Consider the following 22844-nt stretch of genomic DNA (forward strand, 5'->3'; position numbering starts at 1 on the left):
CAGAAAAGTTTTCCCACCAACTTTCTTTTTCAACTTCTGTCTTTACTAATCCACAAAACTAAATTAGAAAACACTCACAAATGACTGAATCAATTTCACAAGCTTTCAGTGACAGCTCTCAAAAACAGCTACGTAATCAAAGATCTTTTTTGTCTACACTTGAACAGAAATATGAAATAACAGTAACTGATTAAACCAAAATCATCTCATCCATCTACATCACTTAATACCCATATTTTGTGCGTTTGTTTTGTCTTTATCTGTCTTTTGATTTTTATCTTAATTTTACAGCAGGAACAGTTGTGCAAAACTGTTTTTTTAATTTATTAATTTATCTATCTATCTATCTATCTATCTATCTATCTATCTATCTATCTATCTATCTATCTATCTATCTATCTATCTATCTATCTATCTATCTATCTATCTATCTATCTATCTATCTATCTATCTATCTATCTATCTATCTATCTACAGTCACCATCTCTGCAGAATCTACCCAAAAAGAAAAACGAGACTCACCATAAATCCCACTTTGTTGTTAAATTCTTCTGTGCTGGTGCTGAAACACGCTCCGTGGGACCATCACTCTATAAGCCTCCACTCTACTTCTCTGGCATCCTTTCTACTTCAGTGTGAGTCCGTGAAGTGAATGTGAATGGCCCCACATGAATGGGTTCAGGGATGAAGGGGTGTAACCCAAACCGAGAAGGAGGATCCAAGTCAGGTAGGCTTCAGAGAGAAACGTGAGGCTTACAGGAAAAGAAATGAGCATGAACACTGACAGTTTCTCTTCAATGAGTAGTCTAGAGAGATACTTTGGCTCCTCAGGGTCACTTCTAACAAATCCCATAAAAAAACATGTGTTTTAAGATGTAACTGCAACATCCAAATAGGATAAAATCAATACTTTAATCCAGAAGGCCTTGTTATAAATAGCCCCACGTCCAGTGAGTTTTTTATTTCCTTTTTATTTGGGGATGTTTGTCTAAATATACCCAAAGATAGGATTTATATGACGTTTATTAATTTATGTGTGTCAGCTCCTTTGGCCGTGTGTTGCATTGCAACCAGTCCCTTTTATGTTAACGTGCTCATGGCCAGATTGAAAGGCCCTGGGTTGACTTACCGAGTTGTTGACCACCGCAGTAGGTCTGCTTAATGTGATCAGGCGACAAGTTACTCAAGATAATTGGCAGACCTTGTTGTGAGTAGTTTCATGCAGGGGGCATTTTCTTTCAACCATTATTCCTACATGAAACTGCTCACAACAAGGTCTACGAATTATCATGAGTGATCGGGTTATGTATTGGATTGGAGACATTGATGTTGAGTTTTACAAATGTAGTTTTTTGACGCTTTGAGCACCACAAGCTGAATGCCATAGTCCCATTATGCTGGAGAGAAGGCAGGCTTCTCTACGGCTGATATCTCCCAAACCAGACAACCCACACCAAAAAGATATAGATTAATAAATAACAGTACAGGTAAAAGGAGACTTTTATTGTTTTGATTTTGGGGGTAAACTTTCCATTTAAATCCCCTCATGAATTGATGTGTTGCACACCTGCACTGTAGCTGGAAGAACAGAAGTAACTTAGTAGGCTACCTTTCACACAATTCACACAATTCAAACGCCCACCAGCCTATTGAAATTAGCCCCATTACTTCACTGTAACATTAAGAAGATGTATACTATAAATAAAATACCTTAATTTGTATCATAATAGTTTTACATCGTATTGCTATTTGTTAAAGTAGAAGATCTGACTGCTTGTTCCAGCACCGATCAAAATATAAGCCCTATATATAACATAAACACAATGTACATTAGAACCTTGATTATGGTAGTAGTTAAACCAGAAACTTGTAGAGACATGTAGCATGCTTGATAAAGCTCCAACACAGTGAACAGCATGTCTGAGTTACTTTTACGTGTGCTGCAGTGCAGACTTATCACACCAATCAGTCTGCACTTAATAACTGAATAACATTATAACAACAATGTAACTGAAAGAACATTACATGCAGACATATGAGGCTTTGAAATACCTTTTTACAAGTAAAAGTAATGCATTCATAAGTATCAGCATAAAAAAAAATAATGTACCAAAACAAAAAGTAATTATTATTCAGAATACTTTATTTCAGAGTAATGCTATATTGTTTGATGTTTACATCAGTTTAATGTTGTAGCTGGTAAAGGTGAGGACTGAGACTACAGTTAATGTTGGACCGCATGTTGTAGTGACTCCTCCGCGCCAGTAGGCGGCGGTGGTGCGCTGGATACCAGTCATCGTTTCAACACAAGAAGAAGTGTTTGTTGCTAGCTTTCAGACTGGCAGGTGAGATGTTTTGTTGTTTTACGGCTGTCACTCTGCATTTTGTCATTCAGAAGTTACTCACTGTATCATTACGGTCACCATCATTATAGTTCAAATGATGGTGACTGTGGATGTAAGTTTAAGAAGATGTTTGATGAAGAAAGCAGAGTGGGCTCGAAGTTAGCTTTAGCTTTAGCTTTAGCTTTAGCTTTAGCTTTAGCTAGCATCTCGTCTGCATATTGGACTGTAAACATTATCCACTATCGGCTAAAGCACGATTTACCTAATTGTATCCAAATGTACATCAATAAAACATGAGCTTGTGGATTTGTAAAAGGATCAGCAGGGTTGTTCATTGGAAACAGTCTTTAGAAATAATAATATGTGATCTGAAGGTATTTATGCTGCAGTTACCATTAGAAACGCTTTTCATAACAATGCACATGTTTGTCTTTAGGTGTTTTCATAAACAATGGATCAGAAGATTCCTTATGATGACTACCAGCTCCCAGTGGTATTCCTGCCTTCATATGAGAACCCACCTGCATGGATAGCACCACAGGAGGTAAGTCACATGTTATTAGATCCACACTTAAATCCATATAATTGTGACAGAGAAAAAGTGAACTCAAGCTTTCAACTGCATCTTCAGGTCCTTTATCATAGGATGGACGGGGATTTTTCAGTTTCTCAGTCATTGCGATTGCATGAATGTCATCACTGGACCTTAGTATGAAACATCAGTCACATGATGACAGGTGCTTGTATCTGGGGATGAGATGATGACCCCTGTCATGGTGTACCGGTGATCTCTGGTTGAAATGGCCTCCTTAGTCTCTCTGATCGGTTGTCACAGAGAGTTGATGTCGTCTGTTTGCCATGTGAAACTTTTATCAACTCTCAATACACATCACATTGACTAAAACCAGCATTGACTGGAAAAATAATTGACCAGGAGTCAGTGGATGCACGAAAATAGAAATCAAGGAAGCATTCACATCCGACAGTCTATGTGAAGCAGTTGAAAGCGCTGCAAAAAGCAAATAAGTGGACCTTGAATTAAGATTTTTTTCAATTGTTCCAAAGATTTCCAATATATAGGAACTTTATATAGGTTTATAATTTAACTTTCACAATAAGTGTATATAACGTTTCCGCTGATTCACCTAGTTGCAAATGTGCTTAATGTGTGGAGCTGAGTATGTTCCCAATCGTCTGGTTTGTGATGTCCTATAACATCAATGCAGGTTATCAGATTTCTCTTAATAAAACAAGGTGTGTAAGTAGAATCCAGCTCACAGGGCCATAATTGATATTCTACCACTGTTCTTGTTGTATATTGTCAGCTTTCTGTTTTTCTTTGTAAACTTTTAGCGGCTTCATCACCCTGACTACAACAATGAGCTCACCCAGTTCCTGCCTCGTACCATTGTATTGAAGAAACCTCCAGGAGCACAGCTGGGCTTCAACATCCGTGGGGGCAAGGCGTCACAGTTGGGAATCTTTATATCCAAGGTGTGTGTGTGTGTGTGTGTGTGTGTGTGTGTGTGTGTGTGTGTGTGTGTGTGTGTGTGTGTGTGTGTGTGTGTGTGTGTGTGTGTGTGTGTGTGTGTGTGTGTGTGTGTGTGTGTGCCCTAGTGTTTGGTATGAATTTACTGGCATTATTGCTTGTGGAGCTGCTGACTAATTGTTTCAACACTGTGATGTCTGGTTTTGTGTGTGATGTGCTGGCAGGTGGTCCCAGACTCAGATGCCCACAGAGCAGGTCTGCAAGAGGGAGACCAGGTTCTTTCTGTGAATGAGGTTGATTTTCAAGACATAGAGCACTCAAGAGTAAGTATGAGCAGTATTTTCACCACGAGATGAATACGGATATTAATCAACATATTATTATACATTATCTATTACATCTTCAATATATAACGAACAATATGTTTGTGTGAAATAGGCCTTTATTTAAGAACGTACCAGTTAGATATTTAAAGATTTGAATTTCAATATATAAAACGCCTCAATAAGTTGAGCCCAATGTTACACATTTTGCCCCAACAGTTTTTTATATAGGTTATAGCCTTTTTGTTATATTGTATTAAGTTAATTTCTTCTTCCTCTTTAGGCTGTAGAGATTCTGAAGACTGCGCGAGAGATACTGATGAGGGTTCGCTTCTTTCCTTACAGTAAGTCTAACTCTGCAAAATCAAAAGTGAAAATGAGGACAATCTGTAACTCACGTCAACAGAGTCAGTACTTCACTCTTACTTTGTCCTTGATGGCCCAATCAGTATTTTGTGACCATGAATAACAGATTAATTTATGTTCAGTTATTGATGTGTTTGGCTTGAATTGTAAGATTAGCTAATTGTGGTTTTCTTAACTGATTATTATTTAAATTATAGCCCTGCTCTCTTGCTTTGTTTATAAAACGTTATTGATACAAACAAACCTAAAAAACCAATCAGAAAACAAAAGAATTTCGGATTGACTAGTTATCTGGGGTTACTATTACAGTTTCTCTAAGTCACTTTGGTACATTTTTCCATTTCTCAAATCATCCTTAACATGGGCATAAAAAAGGGAGATTGATTGCCAGAGATTTGACTGGATTCACATTTACGCCTTTATTGTTTGTACTGTCATTTGCTGACAGACCATGTCCCTGCGATACAGAAAAGAAAAACACTTCTCTGCATAGCACGAAGGATAAAATACACTGAGTGGTGCTCTTGTCTCTATTTTCTTGGGAATTTAAGTTTTATTAGATGCACCTGTGAGCTATTTAGTGTGAACTAACGCGTCACACACTCTCCTTCATTAGTGGAAGCCAAGATTCACCTGAAAGCACTTCACCAATTCACTACGCATTTACCAAAAACTGGTTGATAGAAATGTCTATAATTTATGCTTGACAAATTATGACAACTGGTTCAACCATTTAGCATGTAATTACTTGTGTAATGACCTGATGCCAAGATGTCGGGGCGGGTAAGACTTATTTCACAATGAACCAGTGTAATACATTCTGATCAACATGACGTGAGCAGTTGATAATGTAAGAAACAACAGACAGTTACTCATAATCATTTGCATGAATGTGCCAAAGCATTTGCAACTTGTTCAGAAGAATTGTGACTAGATAATGTGGAGAATTATCTGAGAAATGTACTGAAGTGACTGAGAAAACTGTGATATAGTATAAGTTGATCTTAACTCAGTTTGATGGCGTGATAGCAAATTCCAATCCAAATTTTAAATCTGTAACATGAATAGTGCCTTTTATCATCCTCCAGTATGCCAAAACTACAGAACATGCTATATCAGAAATACGGAAAAGCTTTAAGAACGTATCTCTTTCTGGGGGACCAAACTTCAGAAAAACAAAGCTTGTCAGCACTTAGCTGTCAGTATTTTACAGAACCTGCATATTGTAGCTAAGATTACTATCTGGCTGATCTGATCTCTCTGCATGTCTTCAACAACAAAAAGCAAGGCTTTTTAGTTACTGAATTATATCATACTGGTAGGATGACAAACTATAATGTGTGTTTTCTTCTATCAGACTACCAAAGGCAGAAGGAGAGGACAGTACACTAGGTGGCAGCAGAGAGAAAGAGAGAGAGAAACAGGGAGAGAGGGAGGGAGAGAGTTGGACAGCTGCGTCACTGCTCCTCATCACCCTCCTCCTACCCTCCTCCTACGGACTCTGGCCTCCATTCTGTCTCAGCTTCAAGATGACTGATGTATGACTAACAGCCTCATTCACAGTCCTCCATCTAAAGACAACATATACTCTCTTATATACTCCTTTTCCTTTGTTGCCCAGATACCTGAGCACTCCCTAATTTACTGTAATACACGATGATTTCTACTCTATCGGGATGTATTCACAGGAAGTGAAGGGAGATACGGTATAAGCAGAAGCTAAATAGACATTTCACTTTATGAATTATGGAACTGATGCATATTTTTCTAGTCAAGCATAACATTTTTACAGACCCTGCTTTCACTTTTCCTCAAGCCCTGTAATTCATGTTTCTACTGTAGTCTAAGACATATATTTTGATCAAGTACAAAGTAGCACTTGTGTGTACTGTACACATCTGCCTTTATGACAAAGATATAAAGTAAACACACATATGCTAAGTAGCTTGTTTATTAGGAACACCCACCTAAAACGAATGCATCAGCTATAAATCATACCGTCATGAAATGTTCAATGTTCAGTTTTTGTTTAAAACTGTGCGATGGAATCATTTAAACTCAAGTTCCACTTACTAGCTTTTCCTTGAGCTTTCAACTGCATATCATGGTTCTAATGTTTTTTTTATGTCTCTTATATTGATGAGTATGAGTGGGTGTTCATGTAAAAGAAATGTGCATATCTTGTATTTCAGTACGCACTGACACAAATGCTACTGCAGGGCCGTACATATTTTAAGAGCAAATTATGGTGCAAGACTTCTGGTAAATATCACTGATCTTATTATCACTGTGAATATGCTGTACATCCAGTTTTTTAAATATTTAACAACAGTTTGTAATTGTTTATTGAATATTTAGTGGTGTTAATATATTTCAGTGACTGCTACTGTTACTTAAATACTGTTGAATGTTTGCTCATATTTCATACATGTTCTTTTTATATAAGCGTCTGGGCTGAATATTTTAATAGTTGAATGTATGAACTGTGTATTTGAGGTGCCAAACTGCATGATGACCACACATTCCGCTCTGCAGCTTAGTATATTACTATAATAGTAAAACCTGTAATCAGGTGGAGACTCTGATGTTTGCAGGATTTTAAGTAAAACTGAAGACTGCTGGGTACTTTTATCATTTTGGCCCTCGGTGTTTTTAGATGTGCTAATCATTAAAATCAGCAGATACAAGCTCTGGAAATATATCGTATATCTGCAAACATTGGAACATAATAGAAAAACATTTGAATACCTCTTTAATGCAGTATGCTAGTAAACAGTAGGTTTACTAGTTTTTTTTAATGCAAATACCTGCCTGTTGCATCACAAAACCATCTTATTCTTTTGAACACTAATACTTTCATAAAAGAAATTACTTTTGGTTTTCCATCCAATGATCTTAAAACAGTTTTTCAGCACCACATTGACATGGTTAAAAATAAATAAAACGTTTTGAACCCTGGTAACCTTCTCTTTGTACCTTGTCTTAGTACTTGAAGTGCCTGAACCAGCTGGGAATGGACCAGTTCGCTCTGGTTCAAGTAACCAAACTTGTTCCACGTTGTAGTTTGGTTTCTACTGAGACTTGATTTTCATCTTTAGAGGAATGCAGTCAATGAGAGTAGTTACGTAAACCTCGTCAGTTTTTTTTGTTTCTTTTTAAGTCAAGACCATGTAACATTCAACATCATCCATCTTTAGAAGAAAAACCTGATAAGCTCAGCCTGCAAGGCTTCATTCCAGGGTCTTTCCTCCATCAAAACTTCATCTGAGATTACAGAAACTTCAAATAAATAAATAAAATATAAGATATCCTTTATGGTCATTACAATCCTTCAGGTAAAGTCATATTCAAGTGGTAAAATGCAAACTTGCTACAATACATCGTAACCAGATTTTTTCATTCTTCGAGATCAACAACTGATTTGCTCCTTGAGTGCCAATGCAAGTGTCTAGTGTCTGTATGTTAGAATAAGAACTACATAAAACCTTTGATTGCATAACATCTGAAATAAATACAATGAACCTTCGAACATACTTCCTGAATCAAACATTAAAGAACGAAACATCGTTGCTCACTAATAATTACTTCAAATTCAACTTATGGCTAACAATAAAAACAAGCTTTTCAAATAAAAAAAAATAAAAAAAATAATTTGCGGATGTAGTGGCAGTGAATGCTTTTGTTTGTTTACAGTAACTAATCTAATTAAGCTCAACAACTTTCTGAAAAAACATGTTCAAGGTTGACGCCCAGAGCGGCTGCACAAACCGGGAACCTTTCACCAGATAGGTGTGGTGTTAACAAGAATGTTTTAACTGCAAACAGTCATTAAATGCCATTTAACAGAATAAAAAGTGACTATGAGAATCAGATGCTTTTGATCTGACATTCAACAAAGAAAATTAACTAATCTCACTTCACTCTTTCACCACCGACAGTAACTAATCTAATTTCCATTCACAGTCACTTGTCAAAGGCAAAGTGGACAACCAGGCTTCTTTTCTTCATTTAAAATGTGCTCATGTCTATATTAAATATCAGCAACTAAAAAAGGCCTGAGACCCATTGTAAATGTAGTGCTGTAACTATGACACATTCAAACCCTGACACCTATAAGTCTGTACACAAAACAATAATAATAAAGTTTTAAAGCACGTCGGCAAACACTGGAGAGATGTTTAGCTTACTTCAACATGGACTGAGGTCAATGGCAATTTGATCTGTGCTCATTTCTGTCTGCTAAAAACAGCTGTAAACACTTCATGCTCTTGCTCATCCCAAAAGGCACACTGATTTGGAAAAGACTGGATAAATAATCATGAGCATTCGGGCAACATCACAGAGAGTCGGAGGTCTCAAGTCATTCTATCTTCCAATGTCACCCTCTTCCAACTACCCCCCCACCCCACCCCACCCCGCGGTTCTAGCTGCTGTCCTCGCTGTCCTGAGTGGCCACCTTGGAGCTCTCGTCCACGTTTTCCAGCGAGTCGGCCCTCTGTATCGACAGTTCGCTGGGGTCCATCATGGGCAGGGTGTTCTGCTCCGAGTACAGCCAGGGCTTATGGTCCGGAGAGTTCTGCTGTTTCCACTCTGGGTAGTTCTGACCCGCCTTGTGTACACACCTCATCACCTGGAGGGAGAGAGGAGACCATTATCAGAGAGCCGAGGTGCGACAATGAGGGTCATACCACACCTTCATTCTCGGTCAACAAAGCTGAAGATAAAGCTGCTCGCAAGATACTGAGTAACAGATTATGTGGCAGGCAGATACACAAGTCGAAGTATTTAGAGCTCTGACACAGTGGACATACAAGTGAAATGTTCCACAACAAAAACTTAAAGATATTATCTTAGTGGTAAAGTCATACTTAAAATCATGGCTATCTTGCCTTTGGCCTTAGAGTGACATACATTCTTTACTTCAACCAGATGTCAAACAAAACAGCACTTAAGTTCTGCTTCACAAATCTGCTGCAAACTAAATAGCTGCTTAGACTGTGAATTAGGCCAAATTCTGCTCTTTAAAAATGTTATATTCAGATATACAGTATATTGATTAAGTACAAAGCCATGAGAGACCTCGCCCCAAGTTATCTTTCGGATCTCTTATTGCGCTACGTCTCCTCCCGCACCCTGAGAACCTCGGATGTGTTGCTCCTTGTTGTGCAAAGGTCCAGATTCATACATAAAACGCGATAGAGCTCCTAGAATGTGGAAAGACCTGCCTGAAGAGATCAGGACCGCAAACTCTGTCTTATCTTTTACAATCTCACTTATTTAGAATAGCTTTCCTTTGATTATTTTTTCATGACATTTTAGTTTATTTATTCTCTGTATTATTACGTTAGTATTATCAATATTGTTTTGTCTGCTGTGGAGACTGTAAGTTGATGTCCTTTACCGTTTCACGGTCTACAGTATGAGCTGCTATGTCAGTTTGACACTGTAGGTTATGTTATATTCTTATATCTGCCCTCAGTAGTTCTCTGATCTAGAGTTGAAACTATTTGTTGACTAATTTATTAGTCAATAAGCAGAAAATGTAATCAGCAACTATTTTGATAATATATTAATCAATTAAAGAGTTTTATAAGCAAAAATGGGCAACGTTTTTTGCCGTCTGTGATAGTTAACTGAATATCTGGAGGTTCTGGACAGTTGGTAGTACCAAAAAAAAAGCCACTTGATGACTTCACCTTGGCCTCTAGGAATTGATGGTGGATATTTTTCACTCTGTTCAAACACTTTACAGAGAAAATGATGAATCCAGAAAATAATCGGCACATTTATCCATAGTGAATATAGTCAGCAGTTTGCAACCCGACTCCAGTCCCTCTTTAAGCAAGCACTCTTGCGGAGACGTAACAATTGTAAGATGTGTTGTTGTTCATTTCTATCCCTCCTCAGAGCACCAGAACCTGGCTGAAATACCATCATCTTTTAAATGACTTACAGACTACAGTTATTTTTTGTCTTTGACCTTCTGAGATTTGATCCCCTTAAGGTTCTACTTTAGATTGTTCTGCCTATTAGCTCAGTGTTGCTTTTGTATTGTTGTTTGATTTATTCCTCTAAAATTATTTAAAGTGATTTACAACTAAGGATTATATTATTTTCCTTTTCTGTTTGCAGCTTACTATACCAAGTTGTGATATATTGTCTTATAGGGTTTAGTCTATAGAAATGACTGTTACAGAGAAAGTCGTTGTATCTTTTTAGTAAAAGTCTATCAACGGCAGCTTCTCACACGTTATACACTTTGGTCTAAATAGAATCAGTCTGCGGAGGATATGAAAACCTGGGGAACAAGTTCTGCAGAGAGAGAGAGAGAGAGACCAACAGCTCGACTTAAGATACTCCTTTGTCAGCAACCTAACCAGGACAGGCCCTTGAATTGGGTTTCTATGGTTACCATTGTTCTTTAAGACACATGAAACCCTCACTCCCTTATACGCACACACACACCTATTACACGCTTTTTAAAATCACAGTGATACAGTTCATGTATTTCTAACATTATACCAGTCGGTGCTGCTGTTGACTAGATATTATCAAAACTTTCGTTTGTTTGTTTGTTTGTTTGTTCACTTACCCGTGGAGCGAAAACTTTTGAAGCTTGGTTTACCACCCACTTGGGAAGAGAACCTGGAAGAAAGAGAGATAAAACATTAAATAAAAACAGCTTTGAAAATGTTTGGCAGAAATCCTCAATTTAAAAAAGTACAGTATGAGTGTTGGAGGTGCGTCTGACCTTTGGGGTCGGCTTGTGAAAGGTATATGAAAGTGCAGCTGTTTGGTCCTAAGGGCTTGATCAGATATCCAGTGAGGATGGAGATGGCCCTCACGAGATCACTGCGAGGAGGATGTTTCTGCAATTAAATCAAAACAGTTGAATAAGAATAATGAGAAAAAGTAACTTGTTTTAACTTCAAACACCTCTTTAAAGACTTGGACAAGTTATGCAATGTGGATATGTGACACTATCACCGTTGTTAAGAAAAGTGTGTGTAGAGAAAAGTTAAATGCACACAAAACATTAGGTCAAGAGGAGTCAGAGAGTTGTAGAAATGTCACGTTTAAAGACAGTAGGAGAGCGTGGAGGAGGTGGCGTACCGGATGCTTGACTGAGAAGTTAATGATGATGTACTCGTCCTCCGTCACCTGCCACGAACGCAGAGACACCACATCTCTGTTCTTTATGGGGTTAGCACATAACCCTGCAGAGAAAGAAAAGACAAAAATGTGGTTATATTGCGTTCCATCAGTAACTACTTCACTGCACACAACCTTAGACTGAACAAGTGCACCCTTGTTATGACAATAAATACACCAGCGGGACAAGAGGGCACTCGATCTTTATCCCCGAGGGCTTCAGCAGCTCACAAAAGAGTCAACAGAAGTGACAGATTATAATGAATTTGAAACGGAAGTTAAAAAGGAAACAACACTTCAATGCACCTAAAGACAAAACAAATATAGTTTGAATGTGCAAATATGGACAGAAGTGCTGATAGGGAAATAATGGTAGCATTGTTTATACTTCACTATGGCTTTGAAATAAAGAAAAAACATGACGATCCGCCAGAGGAAATCAGATCTGCTGAGTCAGTGATCTCCTTTAAGTCCCTTCTTAAAAACACACTTATTTATACCGAAGAGTTCCTAATTTTAGTTTAAAATGTCTGTTTAACTGTGTTTTCTTATCCTTATTCTTCCTTTTTGTAAACTATATTGTTCCTTATACACCACATTTTTAATTTTTTTATGTTTTCTTTTAACCTGATGATTTATGACTTTACTGTTTTATTCTGCTGCATTTGTAATGTAGATTTTGAAAAGTGCATTATAAATAAATAAAAATATAATATTAAATATAAACATCAAGAACTTGGTTTAAAACAGATAAATATCAGCACTGATTTTAAATCAGGAACTTTCTTTCAATACCACTACTCTTCCATGTAAAATAGCGAGAATAGGAGAACATCAGCCTCTAAACATTCCACTTTCCCTTTTCACTGTTTTTATTTCTAGTGAGCAACAGGTGGATCTGCCTCAGGGCTGCTGCACTGTGGTGGACCACTTATACACACACACACAAGAGGATAATGTGATAAGATTCAACAGAAAGTAATCCTCACATGAGTAGTAGCCCACATCGGCATTAGCAGAGAGCCGGGCAATGTCATAACTCTCCAACATGGCGGGATCCCACTTCTTACGGTACGAGCCGTCGTGAAGGACGTCGTACATGGTGGCTGCCGATACATCTTTGATTGTCATTTTACACTGAAAGTACACACACACACACACACACACACACACACACACACAAGTATTAGAAAGACACAGTAGGATACCCGGAGAGAAGTATGGCATCCTAACAGGTATTTCTATAATGAGCTTACCTTGATGGTGTGGACTTTAGGCACGTTGTTTCCTTTATCTGCTGAAGAGTTTTCCACCCACACCTGCATCCCGTTCTGATCATACTTATTGGACCAGTTGTCATGTGATAAACACTTCTTCCTAAAGTCAGCAAAGGTCGTCTCATCGGGTAAAATAGACATATTTGAGTAAATAAATAAAAAATAAAAAAAACTTTCTTCTTAAACAAATCTTTCCTCAAAAATAAATCTGACACACAAAAAAACGTGCTGAGTGAAGTTCAGTGTGTTTTGACGCGGTCGACTCTTTTCTGCGGCTCTGAGCGTCCGGCGCTGATATATATATGCGATCTGATCCCCAATCCAGTCAAACAGGATTATTTTAAGCGTTGAATTCCTGAGTCATACCTGTGGACACCTCTCCCGCTGACGTCACGGCGCTCTCTTCCGGAATCCAGGTGTGCGACGCAGGTATCGGAAAGATACTACGAGAAAGGCTGCTCCTAGTTCTAAAGTCACTTTTACAGGTCGATAAAAGTAGGTCAGCACTGATATCAGAGGAAATAAAGCAGTTTGTAAAAATAAAAAAAAAGAGAAAAAAAAAAAGAGCAGTGTTGTGTGTCTGGTTGTCAGAAAGTGTGACAGATACACAAAAGGCTGGGTGAGAATGGCTCAGTGTTGATGAATACAGAGTATCATCACGACTGTAAATGTTAAATAATAAAAGTACACTAACAAAAAAAACATGGGTGAAATAATAATTCAAGCTTGATTTATCCTCATGACTGGGTGTACATTTAGTTTAAACATCAAAAACAAAATTACAAATAGCTTTCTCAAATACGGCTATAATGGAGATGAAGCCTATATTTGGTATTTATAGATATATGGCTGTTTTTTTTCTGAAATAATAATGGAAGGTAACTAACTTGAGTATTTCCGATTTATGTTATTATGTACTCCTACATCACAACAGAGGCATATTTTGAACTTTGTACCTTTATAAATAGTTCACGGCTCGAGATTATTAATACAAAATATAAAATACGATATATTATTATATATTAAGCCACACAGCAGAATATAAAGTAGTTAAACTGAGCTCCACCTTTACCGGCTTCAAAATTAAAGGGATGTAAATATTGAATAAATCAAAAATTATAATCCAGTATTATTATATTATGTGATATTATTCTGAAATGGGCCATTCTGCGTGATGACTACTTTTACTTTAGCACTTTTTTGTTTAACACATTTGTACTTTTACTAAAGTTAAAAAAGTAGTGCATGACTCTTAAGAGATCTTGAAAATAATCCCAGTGCCTGTGAGTATGAAGAGGCTGTTGTGTATGAACATTGGCAAATAGACTTATGAAACCCTGGTTCATACATTCCGACATGCTTTCAATATCTTTTGGTCAAAGATGTACATCAAGAAAGTAGGAGATATGTGTGTAATGCAATTTCACGTTCATACCCAGCCACACCTTCTTGTTACGTTACGTGCCTCTGGTTTGTTGCCTAACGAGAAGTTTCAGTCTACTTTGGTGACCTGCGACCCAACAGGTTTCTCACATTCAGTTGATGGGCTGTACAGTATCGCTTATAGACTGTATGTACAGAGCATGAATGTTGTTGGATCCATAGTATTTTAACTGAGATAATTGTGAAAGTGCTTTATAAAAAAGGATCACAGATGTTACATTTTGGTGAAATATCTTTATTTTTATTCCATGTGATAGGCCTACACTTGTGTTTCATTAACTCTCCTTTTTATACATCACATAGTAATAGTACATTATTCACACAAACGTTGCTAAACACGAGTAGACAGCATATTTCAAATGGACAGACAAGATTCAGAATAGCACAAAGCAGAGTATTTAGTCAGTGACAAGTAATAGAAGAGCTGCTCATGTTAAAATGGTCGTTTGATGTAATCAAATACATGTTTTTTTTAATCCATTTTAAAACCGTGACATTTTAAAACAAGCTACAGCAAATGACCAGTGTCTTTTGTTGTGCTATGGCTAGTTAGTTGGTTTGTGTTAAACTGTGTGTGTGTGTGTCTGGAGACAGTGCAGCCTTTACCTTGACTGCAAACCAAGCTACTGTCGACACAAACACTGCAAAAGTATAATTTCTATCAGTGTGACAGGAAAAAGAGTTGTCGCCTTAAGGTGGATTACCGGCAGACACGCAAACAATAAATAAAAATAAAAAAAACGTTCGCCATGCGTGTCAACAAAATCTGTTCTTTTGGTCAAGCATACAATGTTATCTGTATGGCCTAGTATCAAAATAAATAAACACATAAAACCAACAAGTCCTACACAGGAAATAGCGTTACAGCAAAGGATACTGCGACTAACTTCTCTGCACCTTTTTTACAGCAAGGGTGTTAGTAAGCGTTAGCTGTATCTGATGGACAAACTCTTATCTACCAGCTCTACAAAACAACTAGTGAAGCCATGAACCAGTCAGCAGGCTTCTTTTATATTTTACAATATTGTGGCTTGATTCAGTGCACAACGTTGGTGAACAAACAAGCAAGGCATCTGTGTTCTTATCCATATAAATCCTGCATGGTGAGCATGCTGCATGTTCTTGCAATAGTGTAGTCAACACAACACAAATCATCAATGAGATGGTGGGTACGTCAGAGCGGCCAAAGTGACAACTTTTCATCAGCGTGGAAGAACTAAACACTGGCATTTTCTTTTGTTTTTTTATGTTTCCAACATTAGGGGCATCTAATAAAGGAAAACTCCTCCTCGGACATGTTAGTATGCGTGTAGCTAGTTTAACAACTTTAGAAAGACAGTTGCTATAGTTTCAATGCAGACATAGCGTCAGGTTAGAAGCCATTCTAATGAACTTGGGAAAGTTTCCCTTTAAAGATCTATCACCTCATTGTTTGGTTACACTTCCCTTTTGCACTGTTTTAAATATGGTCTCAAATTATGTCAATTTGGTCTGCTAACAAAAAGGTTGTATTTGGCAGTTTAAGATGTGTTCAGTATAAATAATACCCAATGAATGAGTCTCTTCCATTTGAGCTATTGCCAACCACCATTTTAATGTGGTAAAATGACGGTTAGCAATTCACTTGTAAGATCCTGTCTCTACTTCCTCATAATAAGACAAAGTCAAGAAATAAGAAATGGAAGAGTTGTAGGCAAACTCTCCATTAAAAATAAAAAAGTAAGATACGATGGGTTGAGAACTCAACCTTGCAGAGTCATTTAAATAATCCCAAGCAGTTTTACTTTACAACAATGACAAGAGTAACAGCACTAAGAATCCAAACTGTGCAATAACTCATGAGCGGTTAGCTATGTCAGTGTGCAATCCTATATAATGCCATGCAACTGGATGAAAATCTGAACATATCATTAACTTATTACCTGTTTTAAATGTTTACTTTTTAACCATTTTTCCCCCCCAGATAATCTGTTTCAATACAGTAATGCACATCCACACGGTTACTCTGAAAAGTCACTGAGTTGAAAAGAAAAAAAGGCTAAAAAAAAAAAAAAAAAAAAAAAAAAAAAAAAGACAGGTCCTCCGTCCCAGTGGCAGGGTGCCAAGGGTGGGGAGAGTGGCCACTGAGAGACAAGCTGTTGTTGGGGAGGAGACAGGCTGGGTGAGGGTGAGGTGTACTAGCATGAGCAGCTGCTCTCGGTCACAGTCATCTCTGGCTGCTTCTCCAGTTTGATGTCGATCACTGAGAGGGACTGTGTTAAGTAACAACGACAATGAATCTGCAAATTTCACTTCAGTATTTCTTTCTGCAGCGCTATCTGGCCGCCATCTTCTCAGGGAACACTGTGCGCAGAGTAAAATTGGAGGTATTGGTTTCCAGCTGTTCTACTTGACAGCATTACAATAAAAGCCATGCTGGCAATAATAACTTGAAAACAGTATGACACTTTCTGTTGAAAGCAGCTTTAAAAAGGATACTGTCCTCTTTGCTTTTCTCCGGTGTGCTATCCATCCCAGGCAATGCAGCAGCAACACGACGGAACAGCTGAAAAACAGAGTCAGAAGATTCGACAGTTAAAACACATTTGTAAAAGCTGTAGTAGTAAGTAAAATACTGTCCAATAGGGGTGAGTGATTTGGATAAAACTTCTAGCACAGTGTATGTACTTATCTTATATTATGACATAGTAAATGTTCTGGAAATTCAATTGAGAAATAGTTTATACATAAAATAATCAGCCAGTAATGTATATTTGTGTCTAATCTAGTCTAATTGTGTTTCTTCACGTTGATGAAAAAGTCCTGTTAGTCATTTGCTCCATTCCCCACAAAGGCCAAATACAACAAGCCATATTGAAGGAATAGTTACATCAGTATAAACAGAAAAATCTCACAATATATTGCCTCACAATATATAGTATATATTTATATAAGTATATATAGTTATCACCCACCCCTACGGTCACATGGGCTATATACAGTAGAGACAGAAAGGGATCAAAGTAGTCATTCCTACATATGTATGTATTTCATTGAATAACAGGCACAAGAAATTAAAGCAGTGATACAAAATGTGATTGTAATTGCTGGTTGAGATTACAGCATGAAAGTGAAGGTTGCCGTGCTCACCTCCTCCCCAGAGCAAAACCCAATAAAGTCACAGATACATTTTAAAAGCTGCAGAAGTTTTAGTGGATCAGACAATAAAAAGGACTTGAGGAAAAAAAAAGCACAGTAGCAGTAAACCTTTGCAGACCAAATAAATACAGAAACACCTAAAAGCAAAGCCTGTCGGGGGGGGGGGAAGACAACCGATACAATAGGTAATAATACTAGGAATACCAAGACATATCATGATGAGTCACAAGAGGGGAAAAGAAGGCAGAAAGAGTTAAGTGCAGACTTTGAGGGCATAATTAGCTCAACTACCTTGAGAGAGCAGAATCTCTACCTGTTTGACATTGTAGCCAGTCTTTGCGCTGGTTTCAATGAACATGACATTCAGTTCCTTAGCTCTCTGCTCACCCTCCTCCGTGGTGATCTGTCTGCTCAGGTAGAAGCAGAGGTGGGAGATGGACGAACAGACAGATATGGACAGAAACATCGCAAAAGAGGACAGGCCAAAATGATTGGGAAGAGATGGAGAGAGAAACAAAGAAGAGCTCAACACAGAATTCTGGTTTTTCGGGTGAAGAAGAGAGAGGTTAGTTTAGTTATAACACGGAGGGACAGAGAGGAAGACGGAGGGAGAGAGGCTGCTGTGCTGAGTAAAGATGAAGCAGCGGGAAAACGACTCCAGAGATCACTCATTCATTCCTCAGCCACACTCTGATCCATATAATGTATACATGGAGGGGTTGTACATCCCAGGCGGCACAGGTAGGCCTCCCTAACCTAAAGGTAATCATGACTGTCAAGACTACTTTTCAGTATAAGAACTTTCTGTTGCTGGACACCAACCTGTTTGACGTTATAGCCAGCCTTGGCACTGGTCTCTATGTACATCACATTGAGTTCACGAGCTTTCCTCTCTGCCGCCTCAACAGAAACTTGCCTGCCATGGTCCCAGGAAGGGAGGGGGAGGGAGTGGTGTGGAGTGTGGTGTTGAGGGAAACACACACAAAAAAAAAAAAAAAAAAAAAAATCAAAATGACATGGAGAGAACAGTGCAGGAAAGGGAACCAAAAAAAGTAAAGCAAAGAAAAATAAAAGGCATAACAGAAACATTATTAAATCATAAGAATAAAAAATAACAAACAAATAAAAGCACTAAAATCACTAATAAAAAGGCTGGAGTATGTAAAATGCCAAGGGATGATAAAAGTCATAATTGGATGAGATGCACTGAAGGGGAGAAACGTGGGATTCCAGGCTTTGGCAGTTTATATACTAATACTTAGAATTTACTAATTGTACTTAAATATATAAAAGTCCAGTCTATTTATCAACCATTTTGACTAGAATAAGAAAATAATTATAATCTTTCACACATCTCACACAACCATGTACCTTTTGTCCGCCAAGTCTGTTTTGTTCCCAACAAGCATGATTATGACATCACTTCCTCTCTCTGTTCTAACATCATCAATCCACTTTGAGGTTTGCTGGAATGAATTAAGATCTGCGGATGAAAGAAAACCCCACAGAGTTACTGTACACAAATTAACCACATGTAGCCTTAAAATACATAAAACATATGGCATTCTAGCTAAAGTTAAGTGTGCTCAAGCAGGAATTATTCTTCATTAAAAAGGCAGTGCATTTTATGTAAGAAAAGCTTGTAGAGTAGTCGTGTTAGTAAGAAAAAGTATTAAGAGGAGAAGCTTGAAGAAGGAAAATATACTAAAGGTTATTAGCAGAAGCACATAAAGTAGCAACTATGCCCAGATAGCTTCCTTCCAACTGCTCTAGACCCCCACAGAAAGGTTAGGGTACAGCCCTGACTCACTGGTGATGTCATAAACAACCACGGCAATGGTAGAGTCACGGATGTAGCTGGGAATTAGGCTACGAAAACGCTCCTGTCCAGCAGTGTCCCAAAGCTGGAGCCGGACCTGAGGATTGGAACGGAGAGGAAGAAAGAGGACAAGGAGATAAAGAGGGGGAAGGCAGAACAAGAAGGTGGAGAATAGGACAGTCATAAAGGAACTGCAAGCCAAGCAGCAGAGATGAAAATGGCCTTTTGTGGAGGAATGGGGAGAATCATCCGAATGCAGAAGGGTCAGAGATGACCAGCGTTATGCTGATAATGATTTAGGTACGCTCTGGTGAATCATTATAAGGCTGTTTCAAAGGATTTCTGGCCATGAGGTGATGTTGTTACTCCTTCAATCAGCCTTATATGTAACAGCATTTACTAAGCAAACACCCCACTGCACACTGCTGGAGAAATTCATTAGTATTATGGCTGATGCAAACACTCTGGAATATTCTCTCATCATGCTGTCCAGTGGGATTTTCCCGGCTAGTAATTTTTTTTTTTTGCCCTTCCACATTCTATGCGAAGGACAAGGAGGTGAGGCAAGGCCATGATACCTACTGGCTATGTCATAAACCACCACAGCAGCAGCTGAGTCGCGGATGTAACTGGGGATGAGGCTGCGGAAACGCTCCTGTCCGGCTGTATCCCAGAGCTGCAGCCGAATCTGTGGCCAGCCGTGAAATGAATGTGGGAAGGGGGGGGGGGGCATTTCATGACCCAGCCAGGGGATGGAAGGAAAACAAAAAACTTAAAATAACGATGGAAGCTAGAAAACATGATCGCATGTCTAACAAAAGGAACAGTCAAATCTAGGATAATGTAAAAACAAATATGAAATGGTGAAAGGGAAATAAATGGTGGCTATTACATAAAAAAAAAAGCAAATGCGTGCTTTAAGCTTTTCCAACAGTTTTAAAACTATGCCAATGGGAATGATGAGAATTACAATAAAATATAAAAGGGCTTACCGTACGATCTTCTAGGTACATGGTTTTTGACAAAAAGTCAATGCCAATTGTTGCCTGTAAGAAAATCACTGCATTAAAACATTGTTATCGACACAAACTATAGATAATGCCTGACTTCTATATCTAAGAAAAATGATCATGTCATGGGTCAAAACATTTGATGTCATAGTATGAACAGCACAGGTGAAGCTTAAAACATTAACAATGGCTCTGTTCAAGTCATTATGCACACTAGCAAAGGATCTGGAACTTGAGGATTGACAGTCATGATTTATTTATGTTATTGATTACATCTGTCGTATGACAAATGTCTTTTGGAACACGCCAAATATTGATTATGAATACAAATCAACCAGTTCCTTGGCACACAAATTCTGCATCATCGTGTGTAACATGTGTGTTTTTACCTGATAAGTGTTGTCGAAACTGTCATACATAAACCTGGTGATGAGTGAGGTCTTCCCAACTGTACAAACACAGCACCAGACATGTTAAGACTTGAAACCTGATAATCAAAGACAATACTGTACAAGAACAAAACTCCACATTTGGGTTAAATACCCTGTTATATCCAATCTAATGTTGCATTATATGACAAATCAATGCAACACATGGTGAGTAGGGAGCTGTAATGGTTGATGTGGACTGCTGAACCCACACGCTGAGCTGGCACTATGGGTGGAGCCTCACACTCTGTAAAATAAAAACATCTCCACTTCTTTATGTTTGTTTCTCGATGAGAGGCTGTCACTGCCACGTTAGACAATCACTCCTACAACACATCTACGCACAATACTGTCAGCATCAGTGTCCCTTAAGCTGACGGTGAATGGTGGAGGAGAAGGCCGGCTGGTCCGGACCCACTGGCCGACGTGGCTGAGAGCTGCTGCCCTAGAATGCTAAATGCTAGCAGCTAACAGCTAGCTACGATGAGAGATAAACGGAGCAATTCAGCTAATCCCCTTAATGAATGCAGTCTAATATTTGGAGGCCATGATTATTAAGGTCCTGAAAGCCAAATTGTGGGTTTTAATGAAGTATCAAGAGCGTTGTGAGCGTCACTGGTGAAGTATTTCAATGTAGCACCGCTAGCGTCAGCTGCTAGCCGACAGTGGTTAGCGTTAGCCAGCTAGCTAGCTAGCGTTGAGTGACGCTGATGCATCGCAAACGAACAGCCACTGTGAGGACAATGTCCATCACTGTAACCAGGCAACCGGCCCATGTGTCGGTAAGCCACACATCGTCATGTTATTGTGGCTATTCAACGCTAAAGAGAGAGAGGCGTTTCGGGCTAGCTTGGCCGGGGTTTAGCATTAGCTCGCTAGTTAGCATCGCGTCAATCTTCAGCCTCTTCTTCTTCTGACACAATCCGCCCAGAGCTCCTCTCGGGTGGAGTAAACGGTGTCGTGCTTACCACTCTGTTCGCCCAGAAAGACGAGCTTGAACTTCCGTAAAGGGTTGCCAAACTCTCCGCCGCCGGTCGTGGTTGACATCTTGTCCCAGATATAAACAGCTAGCTAGCTAGCTGACTCGGCTAATGGTGTGACGTCTGGAGCGGAGCGGAGCGAGGAGTGCGTCTCTGTCCTGCCCGAGCGAGAGCTTTGTTTTCTTAACCGTGCAGACGTGAAACAGCGACACCAAGAGGCCACTGTTGAGAACTGCACTGGTGATGCTGCATGTCCATATTTACATTAGGATACATTACTATTTCATTTGTGTTTTTAATTGCGTTTGACTGGACAGAAGAATAGAATTACTCTGATTTTAGCTGTTGTGATGGTATACACTGTGCAATAATAGTTATAATAGTTATTATGTCTGTATGTATGCTTATTTGCTATTTATAATACTTATTTTTGATCTTGGTTTTCTTTTACTATGTCTCTTGTTTGCACTATACTCTATGCTGCTGTAATCCTGTACATTTCCCCGCTGCGGGACTAATAAATAGTGTGTTTGGTGCTTATTTTGGGCAAAAGAAAGAAGCAGATGAACAGGAAGGCTCTCTAAGTTTGTGGTTGGTTTTCTATTTGGGTCACATTAACTGGGCCATTAAACCGCATCCATGTGCAGAAAAGAGATAGCTAATTGTATTGCTTTCCCAGCAACTTTTCAGAGAGTTGTTTCTGTGTCAGTGTTTGTTATTTAAGTACCCAAAAAATATACACACTTAACATAAAAATAAAAGTGTAAAAGTATTGTATTAGAAAATAAAGACATTAATCCTAAAATCTTTGATAACAAAAGTCCGTTATTAAGGTATTCTTTCACGGTAGTAAGTACAATTATTATTTAAAAAAATCATTGTTATTTGATTCATTCTCAGTTTTAACAAACAAAATATAAGCCTTGATATAAAAAAAAGGAGCAAAATAAACAAACATTTGAATCATTTGGGGGAAACAAGGAGTTTATTCAGTTTTATTGTCAATAAATAGTGACACAGGTAGGAGTATTTTGGGGATATTTATCCCACAACGATCAATCATAATATATCATG

The 22844-nt window shown here is 38.4% G+C and overlaps 3 protein-coding genes across 6 annotated transcripts; 1 reads left to right on the plus strand and 2 right to left on the minus strand.

The window, feature by feature from the left end:
* The first annotated feature begins 2243 nt into the window (after window positions 1–2243).
* Window positions 2244–7783, plus strand: pdzd11 (PDZ domain containing 11). 2 transcript variants are annotated; one of them, XM_054597305.1, is made up of 6 exons: window positions 2244–2345; window positions 2782–2889; window positions 3699–3839; window positions 4059–4157; window positions 4441–4501; window positions 5881–7783. In XM_054597305.1, the coding sequence occupies exons 2-6, from the start codon at window positions 2797–2799 to the stop codon at window positions 5913–5915; spliced, it is 429 nt and encodes a 142-aa protein (XP_054453280.1). In that variant the 5' UTR covers window positions 2244–2345; window positions 2782–2796; the 3' UTR covers window positions 5916–7783. The 2 variants fall into 2 exon arrangements, with proteins under 2 accessions (XP_054453280.1, XP_054453281.1); XM_054597306.1 differs by lacking the exon at window positions 2244–2345 and adding an exon at window positions 2359–2457.
* Window positions 7784–8550: 767 nt separating this feature from the next.
* On the minus strand, window positions 8551–13396 carry stard14 (START domain containing 14). 2 transcript variants are annotated; one of them, XM_054597304.1, is made up of 7 exons: window positions 13319–13396; window positions 12932–13072; window positions 12665–12812; window positions 11637–11740; window positions 11275–11392; window positions 11116–11168; window positions 8554–9153 (listed from the first exon to the last, which is right to left on the minus strand). In XM_054597304.1, the coding sequence occupies exons 2-7, from the start codon at window positions 12998–13000 to the stop codon at window positions 8947–8949; spliced, it is 699 nt and encodes a 232-aa protein (XP_054453279.1). In that variant the 5' UTR covers window positions 13001–13072; window positions 13319–13396; the 3' UTR covers window positions 8554–8946. The 2 variants fall into 2 exon arrangements, with proteins under 2 accessions (XP_054453277.1, XP_054453279.1); XM_054597302.1 differs by lacking the exon at window positions 13319–13396 and having other exon boundaries at window positions 8551–9153; window positions 12932–13271.
* A 1225-nt stretch (window positions 13397–14621) lies between these two features.
* rab41 (RAB41, member RAS oncogene family) lies at window positions 14622–21932 on the minus strand. 2 transcript variants are annotated; one of them, XM_054597168.1, is made up of 8 exons: window positions 21759–21932; window positions 20752–20810; window positions 20345–20398; window positions 19344–19449; window positions 18905–19016; window positions 18356–18449; window positions 16874–16940; window positions 14622–16637 (listed from the first exon to the last, which is right to left on the minus strand). In XM_054597168.1, exons 1-8 carry the CDS (start codon window positions 21835–21837, stop codon window positions 16573–16575), a joined length of 636 nt encoding a protein of 211 aa, XP_054453143.1. In that variant the 5' UTR covers window positions 21838–21932; the 3' UTR covers window positions 14622–16572. The 2 variants fall into 2 exon arrangements, with proteins under 2 accessions (XP_054453143.1, XP_054453142.1); XM_054597167.1 differs by lacking the exon at window positions 19344–19449 and adding an exon at window positions 19935–20040.
* Window positions 21933–22844: the final 912 nt, after the last annotated feature.

The sequence above is a fragment of the Anoplopoma fimbria genome, chromosome 4 (genome assembly GCF_027596085.1).
Source record: "Anoplopoma fimbria isolate UVic2021 breed Golden Eagle Sablefish chromosome 4, Afim_UVic_2022, whole genome shotgun sequence".
Lineage (NCBI taxonomy): Eukaryota > Metazoa > Chordata > Actinopteri > Perciformes > Anoplopomatidae > Anoplopoma > Anoplopoma fimbria.

Coding starts and splice junctions, on each gene's coding strand:
- pdzd11 (XM_054597305.1), top strand. CDS start 2,797: ATGGATCAGAAGATTCCTTATGATGACTACCAGCTCCCAGTGGTATTC. Junction 2,890..3,698: donor CATGGATAGCACCACAGGAG/GTAAGTCACATG, acceptor GTAAACTTTTAG/CGGCTTCATCACCCTGACTA. Junction 3,840..4,058: donor TGGGAATCTTTATATCCAAG/GTGTGTGTGTGT, acceptor ATGTGCTGGCAG/GTGGTCCCAGACTCAGATGC.
- stard14 (XM_054597302.1), bottom strand. CDS start 13,093: ATGTCTATTTTACCCGATGAGACGACCTTTGCTGACTTTAGGAAGAAG. Junction 11,169..11,274: donor TTCACAAGCCGACCCCAAAG/GTCAGACGCACC, acceptor TCTTTCTTCCAG/GTTCTCTTCCCAAGTGGGTG. Junction 9,154..11,115: donor CAAAAGTTTTCGCTCCACGG/GTAAGTGAACAA, acceptor CTCTCCCTCCAG/GTGATGAGGTGTGTACACAA.
- rab41 (XM_054597168.1), bottom strand. CDS start 21,837: ATGTCAACCACGACCGGCGGCGGAGAGTTTGGCAACCCTTTACGGAAG. Junction 20,399..20,751: donor GTTTCGACAACACTTATCAG/GTAAAAACACAC, acceptor ATTTTCTTACAG/GCAACAATTGGCATTGACTT. Junction 16,941..18,355: donor CTGGCTATAACGTCAAACAG/GTTGGTGTCCAG, acceptor TCTGTTTTTCAG/CTGTTCCGTCGTGTTGCTGC.